The sequence below is a fragment of the Pinus tabuliformis genome, chromosome X (assembly GCF_031772625.1).
Source record: "Pinus tabuliformis cultivar Carrire ecotype Pingquan chromosome X, CPIR1, whole genome shotgun sequence".
Taxonomy (NCBI): Eukaryota; Viridiplantae; Streptophyta; class Pinopsida; order Pinales; family Pinaceae; genus Pinus; species Pinus tabuliformis.
Genome location: NC_142308.1, coordinates 456,385,484 through 456,408,598, shown reverse-complemented (window position 1 = coordinate 456,408,598; position 23,115 = coordinate 456,385,484). Strand labels below are relative to the sequence as shown.

The 23,115-nt window shown below is 36.5% G+C and overlaps 1 protein-coding gene and 1 pseudogene across 7 annotated transcripts; both read right to left on the bottom strand.

Moving 5' to 3' along the window:
• Window positions 1–11,374: 11,374 nt before the first annotated feature.
• On the bottom strand, window positions 11,375–14,343 carry LOC149140571 (uncharacterized). 7 transcript variants are annotated; one of them, XR_016264677.1, is made up of 7 exons: window positions 13,883–14,262; window positions 13,120–13,292; window positions 12,934–13,021; window positions 12,664–12,745; window positions 12,414–12,540; window positions 11,739–12,066; window positions 11,375–11,555 (listed from the first exon to the last, which is right to left on the bottom strand). XR_016264677.1 is itself a non-coding variant. In XM_089449066.1 (6 exons), exons 3-6 carry the CDS (start codon window positions 13,025–13,027, stop codon window positions 11,520–11,522), a joined length of 585 nt encoding a protein of 194 aa, XP_089305192.1. In that variant the 5' UTR covers window position 13,028; window positions 13,120–13,292; window positions 13,883–14,318; the 3' UTR covers window positions 11,375–11,519. The 7 variants fall into 7 exon arrangements, 5 of the variants coding, with proteins under 5 accessions (XP_089305192.1, XP_089305188.1, XP_089305189.1 ...); XM_089449066.1 differs by lacking the exon at window positions 12,664–12,745 and having other exon boundaries at window positions 12,934–13,028; window positions 13,883–14,318; XM_089449062.1 differs by lacking the exons at window positions 11,375–11,555; window positions 12,664–12,745 and having other exon boundaries at window positions 11,634–12,066; window positions 12,934–13,028; window positions 13,120–13,396; window positions 13,883–14,343.
• Window positions 14,344–14,598: 255 nt separating this feature from the next.
• On the bottom strand, window positions 14,599–15,252 carry LOC149140570 (polyadenylate-binding protein 2 pseudogene; annotated as a pseudogene).
• Between the last annotated feature and the right edge of the window lie 7,863 nt (window positions 15,253–23,115).

Below are 23,115 nucleotides of genomic sequence, written 5' to 3'. Positions count from 1 at the left end.
AGATTGGATGAACCTTAGAGGGGGTGGAAGATTCAGTTTGTAGGCGACCTGGCCAATGCATTTTATTATGATGGGGCCCACAGAACTTAGGAGCTAGCTTCTAGGAAACTTTATCTTCAATTCATGTTTTTTTATAAAGCTACCAATGAAGGAACACTTGATCCCCATCAGAAAAAGAAAAACATTCATATCTATTTTAATCAACTTGTTGTTTCATCTAATTTCGTACAATAACCAAGTTTTCCTTAAATACAAGGATAAAAATTTCTCTAATGTGAAGCATTATATCTATTCTATGAAACTTGGATGTGCTTGGTACATTGGGTGCCACAAACTAGAGTTTTTGGCCATAAACTACTTCACATGGTGTCATTTTGGTAGCTCCATGATAAGTAGTATTATACCATAATGTTGTTTGGGGAAGCCATTGTGCCCACTAGTGAGGATTTTCATAATTAAACCATATAAAATAGGTCTCCAATGAATTTTTGACTGCTTTTTTTGAATATCAATTTGACGATAATATGCAGTGATCATATTCAATTTTGTACCTTAAGTTTTAAATAGATTTTGCCAAAATATATTGGTGAATGTGGGGTCACAATCTAAAAACAAATGGAAGTGGCATATCGTGTAACTTGAAGATTTGATCCATGAAGACCTAGACAACTAAAGAAGGTTTGAAAGGATAAGTTATGGCACAAAAATGAGTAGCTTTTGAGAGACGATCTACCACAATCATGATGATTGATTTGTTGCTTGTTTTTACGAGTCCCATAATGAAATCCAAAGAAAGTTTTTCCAAATATGCTTTGGGATTGTTACAGGTTGTAACATCCTTAGTATTTCTACTATCTCTCCCTTGTTTCTTTAGCATGCATCACAAGATCCTACAAAATCTTGGATATTTCTTTTCAATCCTTCCCAAAAGAATGAACACTTAATTCTTTCAAAGGTTTTATCAAAACTAAAGTGACCTGTTATTGCTAATTTAATATTGGATATATCTCTTCATGCCTTCCCAAAAGAATGAACAATTAGTTCTTTCATAGGTTTTATCAAATCTAGAGAGACATGCTATTACTAATGAGTGTATCTAATCTATTACTTATTATTTTAGAGTCCATTCTTTTTCCAAAACAATGTTCTCTTTATACTACAACGTATCTTGATTCCATGATTAATTTTTAGGAGGGTTGGGATCTTTATGAATTTGTTCAATGAGTTTCCTTATAGTATTGTTCCTTATTGGATCCCTCATGCCATCCCAAAGTTGGTAATGATAAGGCAAGAAGCTAGGCATCCTTCTCAGTAAAAAATCAACCACAATATTCTCTTTACCCTTCTTATCTATGATCTCATAATCATACCCCCATATCTTAGTGACCCATTTTTGTTTCTCTAGTGAAGAAAAATATTATTCAAGGAAGTGCTTCAGACTATGATGATTTATCTTGATTTAAAAATTCATTCTTGTGAGAAATTGTCACCAAGTCTCCACTAAAAGAATAATAGTCATCATTTCCTTCTCAAATGTGGATTTTCCCAAATAGAAATCACATAATTAATAATTGATGAATGCCAAGGGTCATACTTCTTGTATATATATTAATCTTGGATCTATTCCTGAGGCATCACATTCTGAGACAAAAGCATTACTATAGTAAGGAACTTTTAATACTAGAGCAATGCATATGACATCCTTTAAAGTAGTGAATGCCCATGCGGATTCCTCACACCAAATAAAGGAATTATTCTTAAGGAGTGAAGTTAGGAAGTTGTAACTTTGCAATAATTTTTCCCCAATTTAATGTAATAGCATATAAGTCTTAAGAATCCCCGCAAAATCTTCATTTTTTTTGTGATGGGATCAATCTTGCATATCCTTCATATTATTGAAGACACAGACAATACGTCGTGCATATCGTCCTTTAGCGCTTGTGCCCCTTATTTGAACGCCATCACCAAGCCCGTTGCCACTATTTCCTAACTTACAATGTGACCCAAATACCAAACTTCAAGACCTCAAAAGTTTGGATTCCTTCACAAATAATTTTGTCTCTCAACAGTTGCAAGGCCTTATCAACATGCTCTATGTGTGATTCCAATGCTTTACTATAGATCAAGACATCATCAAAGAATAATAACACAAACTTGTGTAAGAAGGGTTTGAAAATCATACCCATGAGACTCTTGAATGTGGATGGTGTAAGACAAAGATCAAAATGCATAATTAGAAATGATAATGATCTGTGTGTGTTATGTAAGTAATCTTAGGGATGTTTGTCTCTTTCATTATAATTTGTTGGTATCCTAAATGTAGGTCAAGCTTAGGAAATGCTTATCTTCATGTAGTTCATCCAAGAGATCATAAATAACTAGGATAGGAAATTTGACCTTGATTTTCAAATTATTTAGGTCCCTAAAATTATGATACATGTGCTAAGTGCCTTCCTTTTTTAACACCATGATTATTGGTGATGAGTAAGGGATTGTACTGGGACATATGACCCCTTCCTCCAACAATTCCCCAATGATATTTTCCAATTTCATTATTTTCTGCAAAAGGGTGTCAATAAGGACCTACATTAGGTGGTTGACTTCTTGGGGGAATGATATTGTCATGCACTCTTTGAGAAGGAGGTAAACTCTTTGGTAACTCAAATACTTGATGATGTTTTTTAAAGAATAGCTACAAATCTGGGTAGATTTCTTGTATCATATAGTTCATAAGATGTGTGGTGATAAATTGGGCAATAATTTCATGGTGGGAAATAACTTCTCCATACAATGAGAATTGAATATTTCAAAGGAACATGCCAAAATCCCTTAAGGGTGTGTACATGTCCCTCTTTAATGAAACTCACGTAGATTTTTTTTAAATCCATTATGAATGATCCCAACTTGCATAGTGTAATGTTCCTAAACATGAATTTAAGTGATAAACCAATTAAATAAATAGTGCAACAGTGGAAAATTAAAAACATTTAGCAAACACCCATGAAACATTATAATATTAGAACTGTTGAGCCATATATTATGAATGATGAGAGCATGAGTACAATATATAAATGGAGTAGTGCACCTGGGCTTGTCTCAAGGACAAACTAGACCAAACCCAGGTGGTAGAATAACTGGAAAGATGGTTTTTCAGTTGTTACTCTATTATGCTCTACGATGTCCTAGTAAATTGCTGATCTGCTGACTTCGGCCTATTGGAAAGTGCCCAAAACCTACGCAGAAAATTATTCCTTATTAGCCTTAGAATCCTTGGACAAAACCCAGAAAAACCCAGAAGGGAATTTCTCTAATTTTGACTTTGTATTTTTGGCCACTTGGGAGTTGCTCTTTAGCTACATCTGCTCACTTTCAGCCTGCTGGAAAGTGCCAAAAACTACCCAGAAAATTTCACCCTTTTAGCCTTAGATTCTTTTGACAAAACCCATAAAAAGGCAGAAGAGAATTTCTCTGATTTTGACTTTGGATTTTTGGCCTCTTGGGCGTTTCTCTCCAACTACATCTATTGACTTTCACCCTGCTGGAAAATGCCCAAAATATACCCAGAAAATTCTGCCCTTTTAGCCTTAGACTCCTTAGACAAAACCCAAAAAAACCCAGAAGGGAATTTCTCTGATTTTGAATTTGGATTTTCAGCATCTTGGGAGCTGTTCTCCGACTACTGCTGCCAAATTCGAATTGCAAGAAACATCCTATAAATCCACCTGGAAACACCCCTCAAATACTGATTTCTCCTGTATTATCTGATCCCTTTCTTCCTGGATGGTCCTTGGCGCTGATGACTATTCAATCAAGCCCCAAGAATTTGCAGCTAGAGGCCACTGGGTAGTCTCTCTGCCCAAAAATGTATACTGTTGTGTGTACTAGCTGGCTGGCTGCAAATGATAAAATACCCTCTGTCCTCCACCTTCCTTGCTCCCGAAAACTCCCAGCAAGTGAGGGGCCTCTTGGCTAGCTAAACCAACCTCTGCGCATTTCTAGCTACCCAGGAAACATGTAGTCCCTTCCTCTGCGTGGTTGGCTGAGCTGTGAATCATTGCTAGAAACTCCTGCAATCTTTGTGGAACAACTTCCCTAGGGCGGGCACAGATGGTCCCCCAAAGTAGAGGTTGAATCATCACTATGAAAGACTCGTGGCTAAACAGCCGATAGACTCGCTAAGCAGCAGAGCGTACAAGAGTGAGTTTGTTTGTCAAATATTCAGAATGAAAACAAAATGAGAGTTGATCTCTCTTTATAACTCCTTGAGATCCCTTAACCCTATGTGGGCCCTTCCATCCACCCATTCAATTTTCCCTCCATGCATATTGAATGGCTAATTCTAACTCCTATGTGGGTGGCCCCCACATTCCACTAGTTGTTGAGATTGCAACAAGATGATGGAGCTTAGTGAAAAGAGTCATCTTCACTAAGTGGGCCCGCAGGCAAATTATGGCGCAAGTTCTATTTTTGGATCACAGCAGGAGTGATCACATCAGGAGTGATCACAGCAGGAGTGATCAAAGTCTATTTTTAGACTAGCTGTCAAAAATAGAAAAGTTAAATATTATTGTCTCATAATAATATTTAGACTATAAACTTTATCTTATTCTCTTGGAGCACTTTAGTTTGAGCTACAGATGTGGCACATGCAGCTGTCAGAAGGAAGTACGCTTTCTTTGTGAGTCAGTTGAGTTGTTGCATGCATGACTTCAGTTAAAACTCAATCAGTTGAGTTTGGTGGAGTTGATTGTGGAGTTGATGGAGTTGTGTTCAGTTTGACTTGGTTAAACTAGTTGTAATTAGTCTAACTGAAAATAGACTAATGATGAGTTGTTAAACTAATTATTAACTCATAATGCAACTAAAGAATACATCAGTTAACTCAGTTGCATGTCAGTGCATGTACAGTTCAACAGGGACAGGTGTTAGAGGATCAGATTGCTATCAGTTGTGACTATAGTTGTGCATGAGGATTTGCACAAGCAATGTATTGAGTATGCCAATGAGTATTGCATCGAATTTGCCCAGTAGAATAGCCTGTGCTCACGTGATTTCTAGTGTGAGTGATTCTCAGCAGGTTTATGCAATAGAGGCAGGCAAAGCAGTGGAGAAGATTTGAACTTGTGACTTGTTTGAGTCTGAGCTGGTTTGTGTGTAACAGGTGGAGATAGTGTTGGATACTTGTGATGAGTATTGACTATTGTAATGTTACATGTTCTCAATCATTAATATATAGATAGTGTGGGGTTTTCAGCTATAAGCTTTCCCCGGGTTATATACTGTGTTAATGTGTGCATGCTATTGATGTTTTATTGTTATTGATGCTGCTAAATTGATGATCAACGCATACGAGCTTATGTATTGTGTATGTATTCTGCAATAGTACATGATCAGGATAATCTCCATTGAATATGTGTTTATTATTCAAAATTTCTACACTAGTAGCTAAATAAAGTCGATTTGGCCCCTAAGTCCCTAAGTTGAAAGTGTGGGGCCCTCTTCTTTAGTAAAAAATGTGCAAAATTGTGTAGCAGCACCCTGTTACTAATGTGTTTGAGAAGGGACATGATAGTTCTCCCCTCCCAAATGTTGCTTGCCCTCAAACAACCTCAAAGCTGGGTACTCCAAATATGACCTGACTCTGTGTAGTCTTGTGTACCACTACCTACTATCATACCACCATGTAACATATGTATCTAGGATGTGCCAAAGTGTCCACCACTCTAATAGTGACCCCACCATGACACGCATCATGTCACATTGTCCATCTTGGTAGACCTGAGCACCCTAACTCCACTCCTACTAGGGGGGATATCTCTGTTGTGTCGATCGTTTATGACCCCTGAGTCCTAAACCTCAATGGGAGAACATCGTCTCCATACAATATTTGGTCTGGTGGCCGACCCATGCCACCTCCTCGAACCAACTCCTACTAGAGAATGTTAATCATCTTGTGCCCTCATGCACAACAAACATGCCAAAACAACCAATGGATTCTTCTCACAAACCACTTGGCCACTAGCATCAACTGGAGCTCCCCTAAGGAATGCACATGCTCAAGCATGGGGTTGACTAACTCATCAATGCCATAGCCATCTCACATGTCTGATATCGGATAGGAAGCCTTGCCTGGATCCCAATGCCAACTTAGGCCTCCAACACCCTCAATGTCTGAGAGCTCCCACTGAGATTTACTCCGAAATACGACCATCTCCATGAGTCCTGCCCACTCCACCGGGTACCAACTCAGAATCTCTCGCCATCCAACCCCAAGAGAGGGACCGAATGCACAAACTTTAGCACATAGAACAAGCCCGACACATGGATGTTGCATCTTGTGCAACTCTGACCGTCTCATCCCACTACCTAGGTCAACACATGAGATCTGACTAGGTAGCTTTATCTCTCTCTCCAATGGGCAAAGGAGACCCAACAGTTCTGCTAACCTGGTCATCCCCTTTGGTATGTCTACACAACTACACCTCTCTCAATCCAATGCGTAAGGATGGGCTGATAACGCTTTAGATCCTGTCAGTGTGCCTCTGAAGCGAACTGTGCTCAAATCCCAACATGTGGTCTCTATGTTGCCCCTCATCATTGGCTAGCCCAAAGGATGGTTGCACATCATCCTCCATCATGGGCTCCACATTAGCCTCCAACTGCTCCTCCCTAGACAACCCAACATGCAAGACATGCTCATCAGTCAGTTGTAGGTGACTGCCGTCTGGCAACTGTGTCATAGATCTGGATGCCTCTGTATCTATTGGCTCCTCATCAACAGTGGGGATGATTCTTGACTCCTCATTAATGGATGCATTTTCTAATGGATGGTACAATGGATGTTATCTCGTTTACTCGGTTTCAAAATTCCATGAAGATACCTTTAGCTTCTTGTGATAAAGCTCAAGGAGTAGGCTCCTCCGCCCTAGTGGATTCTTGTTAATTCCAAAATTACTCTAAGGAATTACACATTCACCATGGTATGTACACACACACACACAAAGAGATTGCACTCTAAAATAGATCAAATTCCCAAAATGAGTGACTTGAAATACCAATTTAATGACCAAATAAAAAATATCTAAAACAGATGCATAAAGTGAGGAAATGCCTAGTTCTAGTGCTTTAAATATCAAAGTGAACTAAATTAATAACCAAAGTCAAAAGGAAATAAAGGACATTTACAAAGTGATATATATCCCTAAAAGATCACACACCTAAGTTAAGGGTTAGGGGAATCAATGAAAAAGATCGAACAACCTTAAAAGATCATATACCTAAGTTAAGGTTTAGGGGAGTCAATGAAAATGATCCAATAATGAAAATATGTTAATGTCATAAATATTTAACAAGATAAAAATAAACATAATATAAAAATTGGCCACATCATTACATTTATGGTGCTCAAATATCTGTTAGTACTAAATTATAATATATATATATATATATTTGTATTTTTCATTATTAAAAGGTATATATATATATATATATATATATATATATAATGTTATGCTCTTATTAGGTTAATGCTAGCACTCTAAAATAAGTACATGGAATAAGTAAATGTCTAATACTAGTGCTTTCAAATATCAAAGTGAACTAAATTGATAAAGTCAAAATGAAATAAAGGACCTTGACAAAGTGATAAACATGCCTAAAAGATCACACACCTAAGTTAAAGGTGTGGGGACTCAATGAAAATGATCCAACAATGAAAAGATATTAATGTCAAAAAATTTCAAAAAGTTCAAAATAAACCTAACATAAAAATTGGCCACATCATTACATTAATGGTGGTTAGATATATGTTAATACTAAATTATAAAATGTATATTAATTTTTAATTTATGTATTTTTCATGCTATGATATGCTTAGGCAGGGACTGGGACTGATGCTTGCACTCTAAATCGGATTCATAGATGGAAGAAATGCCTGGTACAAGTGCTTTAAAATATCAAAGTGAATTAAATTGATAACCAAATTCAAAGGGAAATACAGACCAAGTACTAAATGATAGACATAACTAAAAGATCATACACTTAAGATAAGGATTAGGGGAGTCAATGAAAATGATCCAACCGTGAAAAGCTATTAATATCATAATTATTCAACAAGTTAAAAATAAACATTAACATAAAAATGGGCAACATCATTACATTTATGGTGGTTAGATATATGTTAATACTAAATTTTATAATTTAAATCCTATAAATACTTCTATAAAACATCTATCAAACTCAATCTATCTATTCAAAAAATTACATATACAAAATAACCTTATAATTACCTTATTTCAGATACTAAAATTTAACTATTCAAAACATTAATTACACAAAACAACCTTACTATTACACATTAAAAAAAAAAAAACCTTACTACCTTTGGGTTCACTAGATTTTGTAATCACTTTTCTATAAAACATCAACCATGATAATATCTACCAAATTTAAAGAATTACATATACAACACTAGGTCATTGTTGACAGCACGAAGACCGGCAGCTGGATCAGCCAAACACGTTTCTATGTCAACGTTTTGGCTTGGATCTGAATCAAAAAATGACTCCTATGAGGCATATCAACACATACACAGACCAGGGGTGCATCCTTTCTCCCTGTCTCAGGGTGGTTCATACTGGGAGAAGCAGGGATCTACACTATCAGGACAAGGAATGATAGTTACACCCTAGCAACGACCAAACCCTACCTTTGATCGAGTTGCCGTTCAGGCAAGATAGGGTAGCGTGTACAGGGTTGAGGGTTGCGCAGCTCGCTGAACCCCATCCTCCTTTGTGTTAACCAATTCGGTGTTCGCAGGAAAAAAAACAAGGGAGAGGCCGACAGGCAAGACAGGAATGCGTGTGATCAGTTGAGGGTCCTGAGGCTTGATGCGCCCCTATTCTCCTTCAGACAAGCATGGGTTAATGACAGCAAAGGGAAGGTGAGATTCATGGCCAGGACTCTCCTTGCCAAATCTGCCATGCATCTGGAGGTCAGGGCTTCCTTGATAAAAACAGGTACTCTAGGCATCATGATGGGGCCTCTGAAAAATGACCTCGGCAGGCCCAAACAGGGGATAACAGAGCATATTCCCAAGCTCTACGACGCTCTTGGGCAACCAATGAAGGCAGATCCAACAAATCAAGACCTAGACAAGGTCGATCCACCATGCATGGAGGAAGATCTAATGCAAATATTCATTAGATCAATAGAAGGCAGACATTACTGCATGCAGATCAGAAAGGGGATGAGCATTCAAGATTTAAAAAATGAGATGCAGATAAAACTGGGAACCCCAATGAAATACCAAAACCTGATATACACAGGATACAATTTGCAGGACAACCACACAGTTCAGGACTATGGCGTTATCAAAGATCCAACTATCATACTTAATCTGAGACTGTGAGATGGATGCAAGGGAGCCAACTCAAAAACTTCAGGCTCCTTTCGTGATGCAGTCAAAGGGAAAGAACAAATGCAAAACAAACAAGCACCAACACTAGAGCTACTAGGCCCCTACATCGTCGAACAAAAGCTAGAATTTCCAATGCTTACAGTATCACTACCAGAGGTAACAGATCTATACACAGATTTAGCCCAAAATGTTGTTATCTGTAGATTCAATGGCTTTTGGCCAAAATTGGATGCACTGCATCAATGGATCTTCTTCACATAGACATCAAACTGTGAAATTTATCTATGCTCAAAAGGGTTTTTTATAGTTAAATTCAACGCAGAACAAGAAAGAGATAACATCATCAATCAGGGACCTTAGTTTTGGGGCAATGTTGGCCTCTTCATCACCCCCTGGTTACCATGGTAGTTTCAACAATGCCAGTTTGGGTAAGACTACATAACCTCCAATTACATTTTTGGCACCACAAAGTACTAATAGCCATTGGGAATACCTTGGGGAAGTTCCTCAAATCGGATGAAGACAATGCTATCCGAGGAATCTTCACTTTTGCCAGAATATGCGTAGAAGTAGATCTGAGTCAGAGACTACTCGAACACATCACATTGAATTGTTAAACAATTCAATGTGGACACAACCACTTGACTATGAGAACATAGCTTTCAGATATCGGGGATGTTTGCAAACAGGGCACCTCCAATATGCCTGTCCATTAGCTAGGAAGGAGCCCAAAGGGGATAAGAAACAACAGAAAAAACCCAAAGGTTGGTAGCATACCGAACCACTGGAAGAAGAGGAACCGAAGACAGAACCTACAGGCACGCAGGCACCCAAATACAGGAAGAGAATACTAAATTTGGGTTCACTAAATTTTGTAAATACTTTTCTATAAAACATCAACCATGATAATATTTACCAAATTTAAATAATTACATATTGAGGCGCCCAAATGAGACAAGAAAACATACAGAAAGAGAATACTAAATTTGGGTTCACTAAATTTTGTAAATACTTTTCTATAAAACATCAACCATCATAATATCTACCAAATTTAAATAATTACACATATAGAGCTAGGTCATTGTTCGCATACTGTGTATACTTCTGCAAAATTACATATAAACCATCATAATATCTACCAAATTTAAATAATTACATATATAGAGCTAGGTCATTGTTCGCATACTGTGTATACTTCTGCAAAATTACATATAAATTAGAATTTATAAATTAGAATTTTGATTTTAAAAAGTTAACATATTTGAATCTCATGTCTCCTCACACATTACAAATGAATACATTAAAGTAACACTGTTTACTACATACAAATCAAATTTCCAATCTTGTCTCCTCAAACCGGACAAATGAATACATTACAGTAACACTCTTCACTGGATACAATTCAAATTTCCCATTTTAATCAGGAGACCACTCTCAATCTCTACCAAATGAAATCAAAAGAGAATGCAATCCCTAAATCTCTTACCAGAGAATCCAGTGACAACAATGCAAACCAAATTATGTCTTCACAGAGTAAGAAAAATGCAAGCAAAATCAATCAAAACTGCTTTGATGACTTCCATTAATAATAATAAGCAAAATCAATCAAAACTGCTTTGATGACTTCCATTAATAACAAGGGGAGCTGCGACGCAGCGAGTCCCTGCGTGAAGTTGAGCCTGCTTATATTGTTCATGTCTAGAGCTTATATTGTTCATGTGCTTAGACATAGTTATTTTAGCTATGACTTTAAAGGTAAATCATTGTAGCTTTACCTAAATCTTAGTATTCACAGTTTGTTTCATATTTTTTTAGTGATTTATGCCAAGTCATAGCTAAAACAACTCACCCCAAGTGATTGGCAGCATATAAATATGGTTAGTTTCAGGACAATGCGCGTGGAAACCGTGGGATATCACTGTAAGGACGAGCCAAGAGGGAAGCACGCAAACCGAGTGAAAGTCTATGAATGTTTCAACCTAAATTATAAAAATATTTCGTCTTTCACAGCGACTCTATGAGCGTTCTTAGTCGTACAAATAAAAGAATCGAATGATTAAGCTTTTCTAATCTTTCATTATAATTTTTAGCAAATATCTAATCATATGATTGATTTCCTTTTGCTTGTCTCCATGCCCTGGATACAGTGAATTTGATAAATTAGTGCACATTATTATCAAAAGTATCAACATAATATCGCAGTTAACATGCCAGATTGTAACAATTAATCATATTTAGATTTTAAACAGCACAAAATGCATAGAAATTCACAGAATGTACAACCAAAAGAGAGGAATTTGCAGTGATTTAAAAGCTTTACCGGAGTTATGACAGTTGTATATTCCATCTCTTTAGAGTTTGCCAACTTCTGGTTCTTAGACAGAGATGACATTTCTGAGGAGTTTGAACGTCGTGGAGCTGAATCCTTCCATGTCTCCAAAATCTTTTTACCTAAAACGGCTTCGTTGGGATGCTTAGCGACGGGCTTCCGGGGATAATGAGCAACCGAGGAAGTATGAGTTTGAAAGGAGAACATATTTTGATGAAGATCTCGCATGAGCGAAGGCTGCGTTCTGGTAAAACTTTCGGCATCTTGAGTGGGGTCGAATTTTGGATTGATTTGCATTCCTTCGAAAGAGTTGTCACCGCTAGAAGGATTGAATTGCATTGATTCAGAAGGATTGTCACAGTGGGTACGCAGAAAATGAGAATTTAAGTAAACAGAAAACCTTCTTGCAGAGAGAATCTCATTGGCCGACAATATTAAAATCTGCTTCAAGGCTTATGGATTGTAAATTGTAATAATTACGTAGCTATGTAAAAGTAAGCAAAATGTTAGGATAATAATGTATCTACCCAACGCAACGCCCGTTTCATAGGTAATAATTACTTGTAATGGATTTCGATATCGTTAACAAATATATTTTAAGACGAGGCCACACGTTACACAGGAGACATGTGATGGACATGCATGCAGCAACGTGTTTGTACGCACCAACGTGTTTGTACGGAACGTGGGAAACAAGGCCATGAGAACCACCATGGCTCTCCAAATCTGCAACACTTGTGCCTGAAACATGGCTCTCCAGACCTGAAACATGGCTCTCCAGACCTGCAAAACACTGCCAGAACCATGCTACAAATAATAAGAATCTAGTCTAGTCTTACTGTTTACTCAGGGTAGTCTTACTGTTTACTGAGGGTTTTCGTGTACTTAGGAGGAAGGGTATAAATGGCCAGGTTACCAGTGCGGCTATGGACGAGACAATCTGGCGAGAGCTCCCCGAGGAGGCTTCGGAACTATTTCTCCATGCCGTCCATAGCTTTCTTCAACAGCGTCGCAGCGTCAACATAAATCGATTTGAGAAGTTTTGATGCAAGGAAGAAAACCAAATCGGCAGAAGGCAAAGCAATTATTTCATCAATTTTTCCGAGAATATGATATTGAGCTGCAGGGTAGCTTCCAAGAAGAAAATACAAAAAATAACAAAGCAAGATAAACATATTACTGTTACCTGTGAGAAGTCCGTCGCCGTCTCTAGTAATTCTGGTCCTTACAATGCGTGGATGGATAGAATTTGCTGTCACATTGGCCTTCATTTTCTGCATTCTAGACGGAAACTTGTGTTAAATGTTTATTCCTTGTAAAAAAATTGTAAATTTGAGCGGTTATGGAAAACGTAGCTCAAGATTAAGGTTACCTCGAGTCTCAACGCAAGCTCTTTTGTGTGTAGAATATCGATAGCTGCTGTAAGTTTTGACCCAGATTTGCTTGAATCTTTGGAGTTTGTTCTTTCTTGCGCATATGACAGATTTAATAATAATGGCTCTTTGTTTGATGCGTTTCTTCAGGTTGTAGCGTCTCAAGATTGGCCTGAAGTCACTAAATATGCAGGCTTAGTTTGTGCTCAGGCACATCGTCAGGAACTCATTCAGGATCTTTACAAGTCTGGCAGGATCCTGTGCGAGGGTCTGCAACTGGAGGCATGATAAAGTATACATTTCTTGTCTATCCCTAAAAACAGAAAATATGTGCAAATGTGGCCGAGTGTTTGACCTGCTTGACTGAATTAAGCTTTTTTGAAGCAATGTTTGTGCAAGCATGAAAGAGGGGTCATTCTAAATTCTTCTTTTGCATCTCTGCTTATAATATTTTTCATTCTGTTCCTATTTGGTTTGGCTTTTGAAACTGAAATATGAAAGCATATCAATTCTCTCAGGGAATTGTTGATTTCATTCAGAAGGAATACAGGACACAAGCCGGAGCGTATAATATTTTACAGGTAATAATCATCGATAAACGGGTAAAATACGTCATTCTTATAACCCTGGTTTCCCTTGAATTTTTTTCGGAAATAAATAGTTTCTGTGAAAATTAAGGAATAACAGGTACAAGGAGCGAGTTAAAACATTTAAAGAATTCAATAAAAAGGCGCTAGAAAGTAGCTGTATGAGAGATCTTACTTGAGAAATCGATTTGAGAGTCAGTCGGACTGCTGAGGAGGAGGCCGGACTCGTTATCCGTGGAATCGACAAGCGATGCATCAAGATCCATTGTTGAGCGTTGTGTTGAGGCTACTATACGATCTGTGAGATCCACTGCTATACAATCTATTGAAGCTGTTGTAAAGCTCGATCTGATCAGCGAAGGGCAGTTAGAAATAAAACCCAGAGGCAACGTACTGGACTACATTAGCACCGGTGGCGGAAGGTTATAACAGCGGGACTGCACAGCTGCTGTGCATGTAGCACGCACATGCTTCGCACAAAGACACCTCCCGCCATGCAAAACTTGACCATACGGCCGACACCTGCAAAAGAACAAGCAACTTAGCATATGTATCCCATTCGCACTTAACAGTAAAAATTAAGGAATTAATGTCAGCATTAAATCGAAACCGCAAACCGTCAAGGCCAGTTGATTGTGGGTAAGTACGAGTTTAAGATATGGTCCGGCCTCTTCCGCCTCGGGAAGAGGCCAAATAAGATGGCCAACAGAAGTTCAACTGCAAACTTTAGGATATAACCAAAAATACCACTAAAAAACCCAGCGAATTAATGTTAGTTCAACTGCAAACTTTAGGATATAACCAAAAATACCACTAAAAAACCCAGCGAATTAATGTTATCTGCCCTCCGAACGGTTACTATAGTCCCTGCCGGATGCCAGATGGCAGGGACTAATAATAAGGCCGATAGCGTATGGAGCGCCTGTATCTTGGCATCTTCCCATACCCAAACCCATAAATTGGAGGGGGAGCGTAATAGTAAGGCCGAGCATATGGATTGAACCTTCGACCTCGATAACCGTGCTGCCCCATTCCTGGAACATTTGTCCTTTTCGCTGTAATCTTCAGTTGGCGATTATGAAGTTCAGAGTTATTCAGACGAAGTGCATTTTGAACAGAGACAGCGTCCAGAAATTCAACATAAGCAAACCCTTTTGGTTGACCAAACTTGTCAGTTTTAATAGTAACCCTGTTAACTGTCCCGCATGACTGAAAATGATGCTGCACTTCCTCCGGAGTGCAGGAGTAATCAACATTTCCAACAAAAATAGAGCGCGAATCCGCTTCTTCTCTGCTCGCTTGACCCGCAACAGCTGAAATAGCAGGGTCTGGCACGGCGGGGATCTGCATTTCTTGAGAGATCTTGGCCTGCATTTCTCTGAGGGCGACTGCCTCTTCTTCAATTTCCTGTAACCTTTTCTTCATCACATCCAACTCTTTCTCACTAATGCCCATTTCGGTGTCTTCTGGTTCATGCTCTGGAATTTCTGTGTCTTCTAGTTCATATTCTGGAATTTCCCCGCCATACGCTTCATGCTCCTCCATTACTAGCATGTCTCAGGTAACTTTGTCGTGTGCAGGTCTTTCTACAATATAATATGGAGATGAGTTTATATGGTTTTAATGAACACCATTAATGGAAATGGGAGTATTTGTTTGCCACGGTAACTTTGTATTGTGAAGGTCTTTCTACAATATGGAGATGGGTTTATATAGTTTTACTGAACACCATTAACTGAAGTATTTGTTTGACACGGCCGACGTGCATGGATGGAAATGTCTTTAAGCAAACTGAAAGGCCGTGTGATTTGTCAATGTGGACATCCGGACGGTGTCTTTTTGGTTTATGTGTAGATGCTACCATGGATGTTATCTCTTTTAACTGGTTTCAAATTTTAGTAAGATATTTTTAGTTTTTTTTACTAAATTTCAACAATAAATTATTCATTCACCATATAAATTTATATATATAGATAAGAGCGTTACAAGTAAAATACACAAAACTAATAACTTGGAATATTAATTTGATAACCAAATTAAAAAAATATCTAAAATGAATACATAAAATAAAGAAATGCAGAGTTCTACTTTTTTAAAATATCAAAATGAATTAAATTAATAACCAAAATAAAAAAGCAATAAAAGACATTGATAACCAAATAAAAAAATATCTAAAATGAATACATAAAATAAAGAAATGCGGACTTCTACTCTTTTAAAATATCAAAATGAATTAAATTAATAACCAAAATAAAAAAGTAATAAAAAACATTTACAAAGTGATAAATATTTAAAAAAAAAAAATCACACACCTAAATTAAATTAAAAATTAAGTGACTCAATGAAAATGATCCACCAACCTTAAAAGATCACATACTTAAGATCATATATATATATATATATATTACCCCATGCTGAGGGGTTTGACATTGCAACTCTAAAACATATCCATACAGTGAGGAATGCTCGCTACTAGTGGTTTAAAATATTAAAGTACTAAATTGATAATATCAAAAAAACACTTTGATGAAGTGATAAATATGTTTAAAAGATCACAAGCGTAAGTTAATGGTGAGGGGATTCCATGAAAATAATCTAGTTTTTCAACACAAGTTAAAACTGAACATAATATAAAAATTAATTACATTTTTATATTTATGGTAGTTAGATATATGTTAATACTAAATTATTAGTTTAGATTCAGAGAGGATTACCAAATTTCAGAAGGATCAAATCTCTTTTCACTCTAAAAAGAGTTTGTATCTCAAGAGATTTAGTTTCTCTCTGAGCCTAGAAAATAAGTAGTTAAATGGATCTAGGTTAGTTTAATTATTAATTATAACTATAACTATCAATTTTGTATTTTATATTTTATTTTATTTTTATGTAATTTGACCAAGTTAAAATGTTTTATTAATAATTATCATTATTAATTTCTTTATTTTATTTTACAGCTCATTATAACATCTCTACATATTGGGTTGGAGAGAGCCCCTCTAGGAAATTGTTTTTAACATTTTACTATTTTTTAATTGAGTGCACATGTAAATGTTTACAATCATTTACACCACAACATCTCCCCTAGCTTCTTACTTTTAAATTTAATTTAAAAAATGCTATAAAATAAAATAAAATTAAAACAATAAAACATGATATTGGCCCATGGTATTGTAATAAACCCCATTTACAAGCTAATAATAGAAGTTGTCTTTAGTGCGACTTTTTGGAGATTCCGGCAACGGAATCCGGCGAAAAAAAATTGAGGTTAAATCTTGATTTGTATTATTTAAAATGGTTTTTTAACTGCATACTTGAATTCAACGCCCTGAAAAACCCCTAGGAATACGCTTTGATGTGTAGAAATTAGCTATCAAGCTACCCGATTTTAGAGGAATTTGATCGGAAAAACCCACTGGAAAACCCATGGTATTGTAAAAAACCCCATTTACAAGTTAATAATATCCATTGTTGAGAATCTTGTTATATTATATGTTTTTTATAAGCATTAAGTTTTAATTTTAAAAATGCTAAAAATTAAATTAAAATAAAATATTTATAAAATTTGTTGATTTTGAAATGAGTTATGGTTTTTGGGTATATGTTGACATTTATTATATTAATTTTTAAATTTATTTTAATTTTTTTTAAGTTTTTTTACTGGTCAAAATGTTAAACATTACATAACAACATCTCTCTTGGCATAAAACGTTATAAAATTAAATTAAAATAAGATATTTATAAAATTTGTTGATATTGAAATGAGTTATGGTTTTTAGGTATGTGGTATTGATAAGCCATGCAATTGGCTCATGGTAATGCAAGAAAGCCTTAATAATCATGGCTATATTGTAAATATTAAATTTTTATGTGCTTATTAATTAAATTTAAATATGGTTTTGGAATTATTATTTTAATTTCTATGGTAAAATGAATGTTAATTTATAACTATTATTTATATGTTATATTTTAATGTGATATGTGTATTAAGATTTTCTTTTGATTAATCTTAATTTTGTTAATAAAAATAAAATTACAATATAAAAAAAAAAAAATTTTAAAAATATCTACATCTAAAGCCTACACATCTACTCTATACTGAGAGCACCTCTTGATGCAATAAAATTTATATTATGTTTTTTAGACATGGAATTAAATAATTAAAGAGGATTATATTTCTAGAAAAAATGGTTTTATAGGTTTTTTAATGCTATGTTTAGGCAGGGACTAATGTTTCCACTCTAAAATGGATCCATGGAGTGATGAAATGTCTTGTACTAGTACTTTAAAATATCAAAGTGAACTAAATTGATTATTAAAATCAAAAGGAAATAAAGAACATTGAGGAAGTGATAATCAAAATCAAAATGCAATAAAAAAACATTGATGAAGTGATAAACATCCCGAAAAGATCATGTTAGGGGAGTCACTAAAAATGACATAATTATTCAACAAGTTAAAAATAAAGATAACATAAAAATTTCCCACATTATTACATTTATGGTGGTTAGATATATGTTAATATTAAATTTAATTTATGTATTTTTATTACGAAAGGTAATTATATCTATGGAAAGTTTGGTTATATATGTGTGTGTGTTACGCTATGCTTATGCAAGGGCTAATTCACATGTTGGATGGAAGAATGATTTGTTTTTAGAACGAAACATCTTTACTCCCTATCAAGTCTCAAGTTCATATCTCATGGGGAGAAGCTAAGGGTGCGACTCAGTTGTGGGTATTACATTGACCCAAAGGGCATCCAGGCTTGATCGAGTCTCAAACAATCTTCGTGACAACATCCAATTATTGTGAAATCATTCTTACATCCAAAATCTAGGTTGGCCCCAACCTAGGTACAATCTAGTGTTGAAAAAAATAGAACCATTTTTTTCTAAATATAAAGTACACTATAATAATGAAGAATACATAGAATAATATACATAATAAACGATATAACTATATTGTATTCATGAAGAATACAAAGATTGAAATTCTATATGTCTTCTTCATTCTTTCAAAATTTCGATCTATGTATTCTTCATTATTACAGTACAATTATATTATTCATTATGTGTATTTATTATGCATTCTTCATTATTATAGTATAGTGATATTTTAGAAAAGTGTGGTTCTATATTATCTTTTTTTACAATGCTATATTTTTCCTAGGGGCCAACCCACATGTTGTATGGAAGAACCAAATCTCAATCTAAGTATTCTTCATTATTACAATATCTCTATATTTTACAAAAGTATGGTTCTATATTTTTTTTCAACATTAGATTGTGCCTAGATTAGGTCTAACCCACATGTTGGATAGAAGAACCAAATTCCAATTTATGTCTTCTTCATTATCATAGTATATTTATGTTTCAAAAGAGTTAGGTTCTACATAATTTTTTCAATAATAGATTGTGCCAAAGTTGGGGCTAACCAACATGTTGGATGGAAGAACAATTTTCCCAACAAAGGGGTGCTGTCACCAGGAATATGTGAGACTTAATCGAGCCTGGATGCCTCTTGGGGCAATGTAACCCCCCACAATTAGCTTCCACCCTCAACCCCTACCCACGAGATAAGAACTTGAGACATGATAGGTACTAAACCTGATAAAAACCAACTATTTCATGGATTCAAAATTTGGCTCTACATATTCTTCTCGATATTTGTTTTAGGATTTTCCATTGTGAATAACTTAGTCCAATGGATTGTTATTGTGTCTAGGTTTAGTTATGCTGAAGGAATAAGTGATTGGTTTACAATCTTCCACATGAAAATGATGAAGAAGGTCACATGCATACTTAATATATGGATGAAGATAAATTCCTTTCTTGGTTTGCAATACTTGGAAGCCAAGGAAACACTATAAATAACCTAAGTATAAAATTTTAAAAAAATTAGTAGTTGAAGTAGCAAGGTCTAGCATGGTGGGGATCTGCATTTATTGAGTGACCTTGGCATGCATTTCTCTAAGGGTGACTTCCTCTTCTCCAATTTCATGTAGTTTTTCTTCATCACATCCAAATCTCTCACTAATGTCCATTTTGATGTCTTATGATTCTTACTCTGGAACTTCCCTGCCATACACTTCATGCTCCTCCTCCATTATTAGCTTGTCTCCTATCGTTTGGTAAGATTATGGTGTTTAAGTATTTCTACCATATGGAAATGGGTATATATATTTTTTATGAACATCATTGATGGAAGTATCTATTTCCCAAGGCCAACATGGATGGATGGAAAATCATTAGACATAAATGTTGTTAAGCAAGTTGAAAGGTCGTGTACCTTGTGATCATGGACCTTGGGGTTGTTGAAAATAGCAACAAGAAATGCTAAAAATAACATTTCTATAAATACCATTTCAGGATACATTCCAATTTTAATTAGTCCCTAAATTAAAATTGTGAATTAAAATTCGAATTTGAGCTCAGCAGTTGTTTGTAAAATAATTAATTAATTCATCTTGAGTTAATTAGTTAGAGAAAATCAAACATGATGTCTATGTGAAGACATGCAACAGTTATCCCTTTGATTGAGGAAGTTATCCCTTAATTAAGGAGATCGGGATGAGTTGTATTTTGATTTGTGATTAGTTAGATCAGTTAACTGAGTTAAGTTCAGTTAGATTAGTTCCAACAGTTTGTGGAACTGATTGTGAGTTTAGTTAGTCAATGCATGCATGCATGCAACTAGTGTACTTCAGATAACTAAATGTTCTCTCATAAATAACTCATGCATGTTAGTTCAGACAGAGACCCAGTTGAGATCAAAGGATGGGACAGTGTACTATCAGTTGCAGGAATATTCCCATGAGGATATCTCTTGCATGCAGAAGGATTTCTTTCCTTGAGGATTACGCAGTTATTTCTGAAGTTGGTGAGTAGTGCGTGAAGTGACTACACACAGGTGGTAGCTTGAGGACCCATGAAAAACTACGCAAGGAAATAGGAGGCTTGGAGGACTGAAGGAAGGCACATGTGTTGTCTATTCTATCTATGAGCAACAGTGAGGGATTGTACTGTGAGATGGATAGCTTGAGAGCTAAAACTTTGTGTAATGCTGAGATATTTCCACTTGTATGATAATACAAAGATCAGGGTTTTTAGCTGAGGCTTTCCCCAGAGTATTCTTCTGTGTTCATGTGTGATTGATTTCTTCTTCATCTGTTATATGTGTTCTATTTGATCTTGCTCAAAATCGATTAAGCTTCCGCAAGTTTATTTGTCGAAGTAGATCTAGTATTTTTCTTTAGTATATTGCATTATCAGGTGATCTATAGTGAGAATTTCTACATGGTATTGGAGCAAAGGTGATCAAAGCAGAGAACAGTATACAAAGAAGGGAGAAGTTTGAAGTTCTTGATTGTAGAAATCAAATTATTATCACATCTCAAAGTTCACCAATGGTGTTCCACGGTTTGAGACTCGAGTATGCCCTGGATGGCAGCTCAAATTATATAGCTTGGAAGGATCGCATGGAAGCAGTATTAGAGGACAATAGTTTGAAGGACTTCATTGATCAAGAAGTCCCCAAGCCAACAGTATCTAATGCCCAAGAATTGGCGGAATGGAAGAAATGTGTGGCTAGAGTGAGGAGGATTCTTTTGGAGGGAGTTCGAGACCATATTGTCTCGAGTCTCCATGGAAAGGAGACATTGTTGTCAATGTGGAAGACATTGAAGGATCTATATCAGAACAATAGCAATTAGAGGAAGCTAGTGTTAAAAGACAAGCTTCGGAAAATCAAGTGTGAAAAGGGCGACATGATCTCTACATATCTGAACAAGCTCACCACTTGCAAGGATGAGCTTGGAAGTGTAAGAATCACGACAACCAATGATGACATGGTGAGTCTTTCTCTCCTCGGTCTTCCTAAGAGCTGATCTGAATTTAAACAAGAATGCAACAAATTACAGAGATAACCATAAATGCAGAGGTGCAGCGGATATAATATTGAAATATGATTACAAACAGGAATGGAAATAAGCCAACTAGGGCGATGGTAGCTTATCTATGAGAAGAGATGTGGTGGCTAAATGCCTCTAAACTTCCTTACAATGAGGCTCAAGGGCATTTTTATTATTGAATAAGAGAAAACACTAAACAACCAAAACCCTAACCCGAGGAGATGTAACACCAAGAGTTTATGGGCCCCGTTGGGGTGAGTTGGACAGCCAACTTCCTGGGGTCGCGACTTGGTCATATTATCTCTGTTCGATGTGCATGATAGCCCATTGGAATGATCTCTCCGAGGACTGTGACAGAAAAGACAATTTTGGTAAAAAGATCGCTGGCAGTAGATTTCCAAAAAAACATCGTTTAGGGCCTCAAAATGGCTTCGAAAGTTTAGGACCCGAAAAAACTGCTAAAAATAGTAAACTATGCTATAATTAAGGAAACTGAAAAATTGAAAGAAGAAATGGTAGGGGTCCAAGTGGAATTGGTGGGTGGCCACCAATATCCACTTGGATCATTCCTCCCCCCTTAGGAAGCAATGGTCCCCATTGCATTGAGTTCCTCCATGAGATGAGGGAACTTCTGCTAAACTTGGTCCCTGGTGAGCCACTTGCCTTGGTGAAGGAGTTGGCCTGCTTTGACAACTCGATACAGTTGGATATTCTGTTGGCGAGCGTGCTTGATCTATGTGTTCGTGATCCGATTAGTTGTAGCTTGTTCCATGCAATATGGATTTAACTCTGTGGGTGTGAGATGTTCAGCAATGTCATATGTGTCTAGTAATGGTGGAAAGTATGGCCGAAGGTGGTCCACAATGAACACTGGGTGTAGGACAAGGAATGGGGGAATGTTGAGCTCAAATGCGTTGTCTCCCAAAGCCTTGGTAATGGTGTAAGGACCATAATGGAGTGGTCTGAGTTTCTGATATGCTCCGGTAAGGCATTCCTTTTGCAAATGCAACCAGACTTTGTCGCCCACCTGAAACTTGTGTGGCACCCGATGTTGATCATGTCGCTTCTTGTACTTGGTATTTCACTTCTCCAAAATGTCATGGACATGCTGGCGAATATGTTGGATGTGCTGAATGAAGTTGTTTTCCTTATCTGTTTTGGACTGGACATGAGCTGAATCTACATGAGTAGCTGCAAATGACATGGCCACGTCAATGGGACATAGTGGCTGGAATCCAAAGCCCACCTGAAAAGGGCTATGGCTAGTCAAGTTACAGAGAGCCCGGTTGTAACTGTGCTAAACATAGGGGAGGCTCTCGTCCCATGTGAATGGATGCTTTGAGTTGTACATACGCAGACTGTGTATGATCATCCTATTGACAACCTCTGTCTGGCCATCAGTTTGAGGATGGAAGGCTCTGGACTTAGTGAGTTTGGTGTCCAGCATCAATCGGAAGCTAGACCAAAAGTACTAAGGAACCTGCTATCTCGATTGTAGA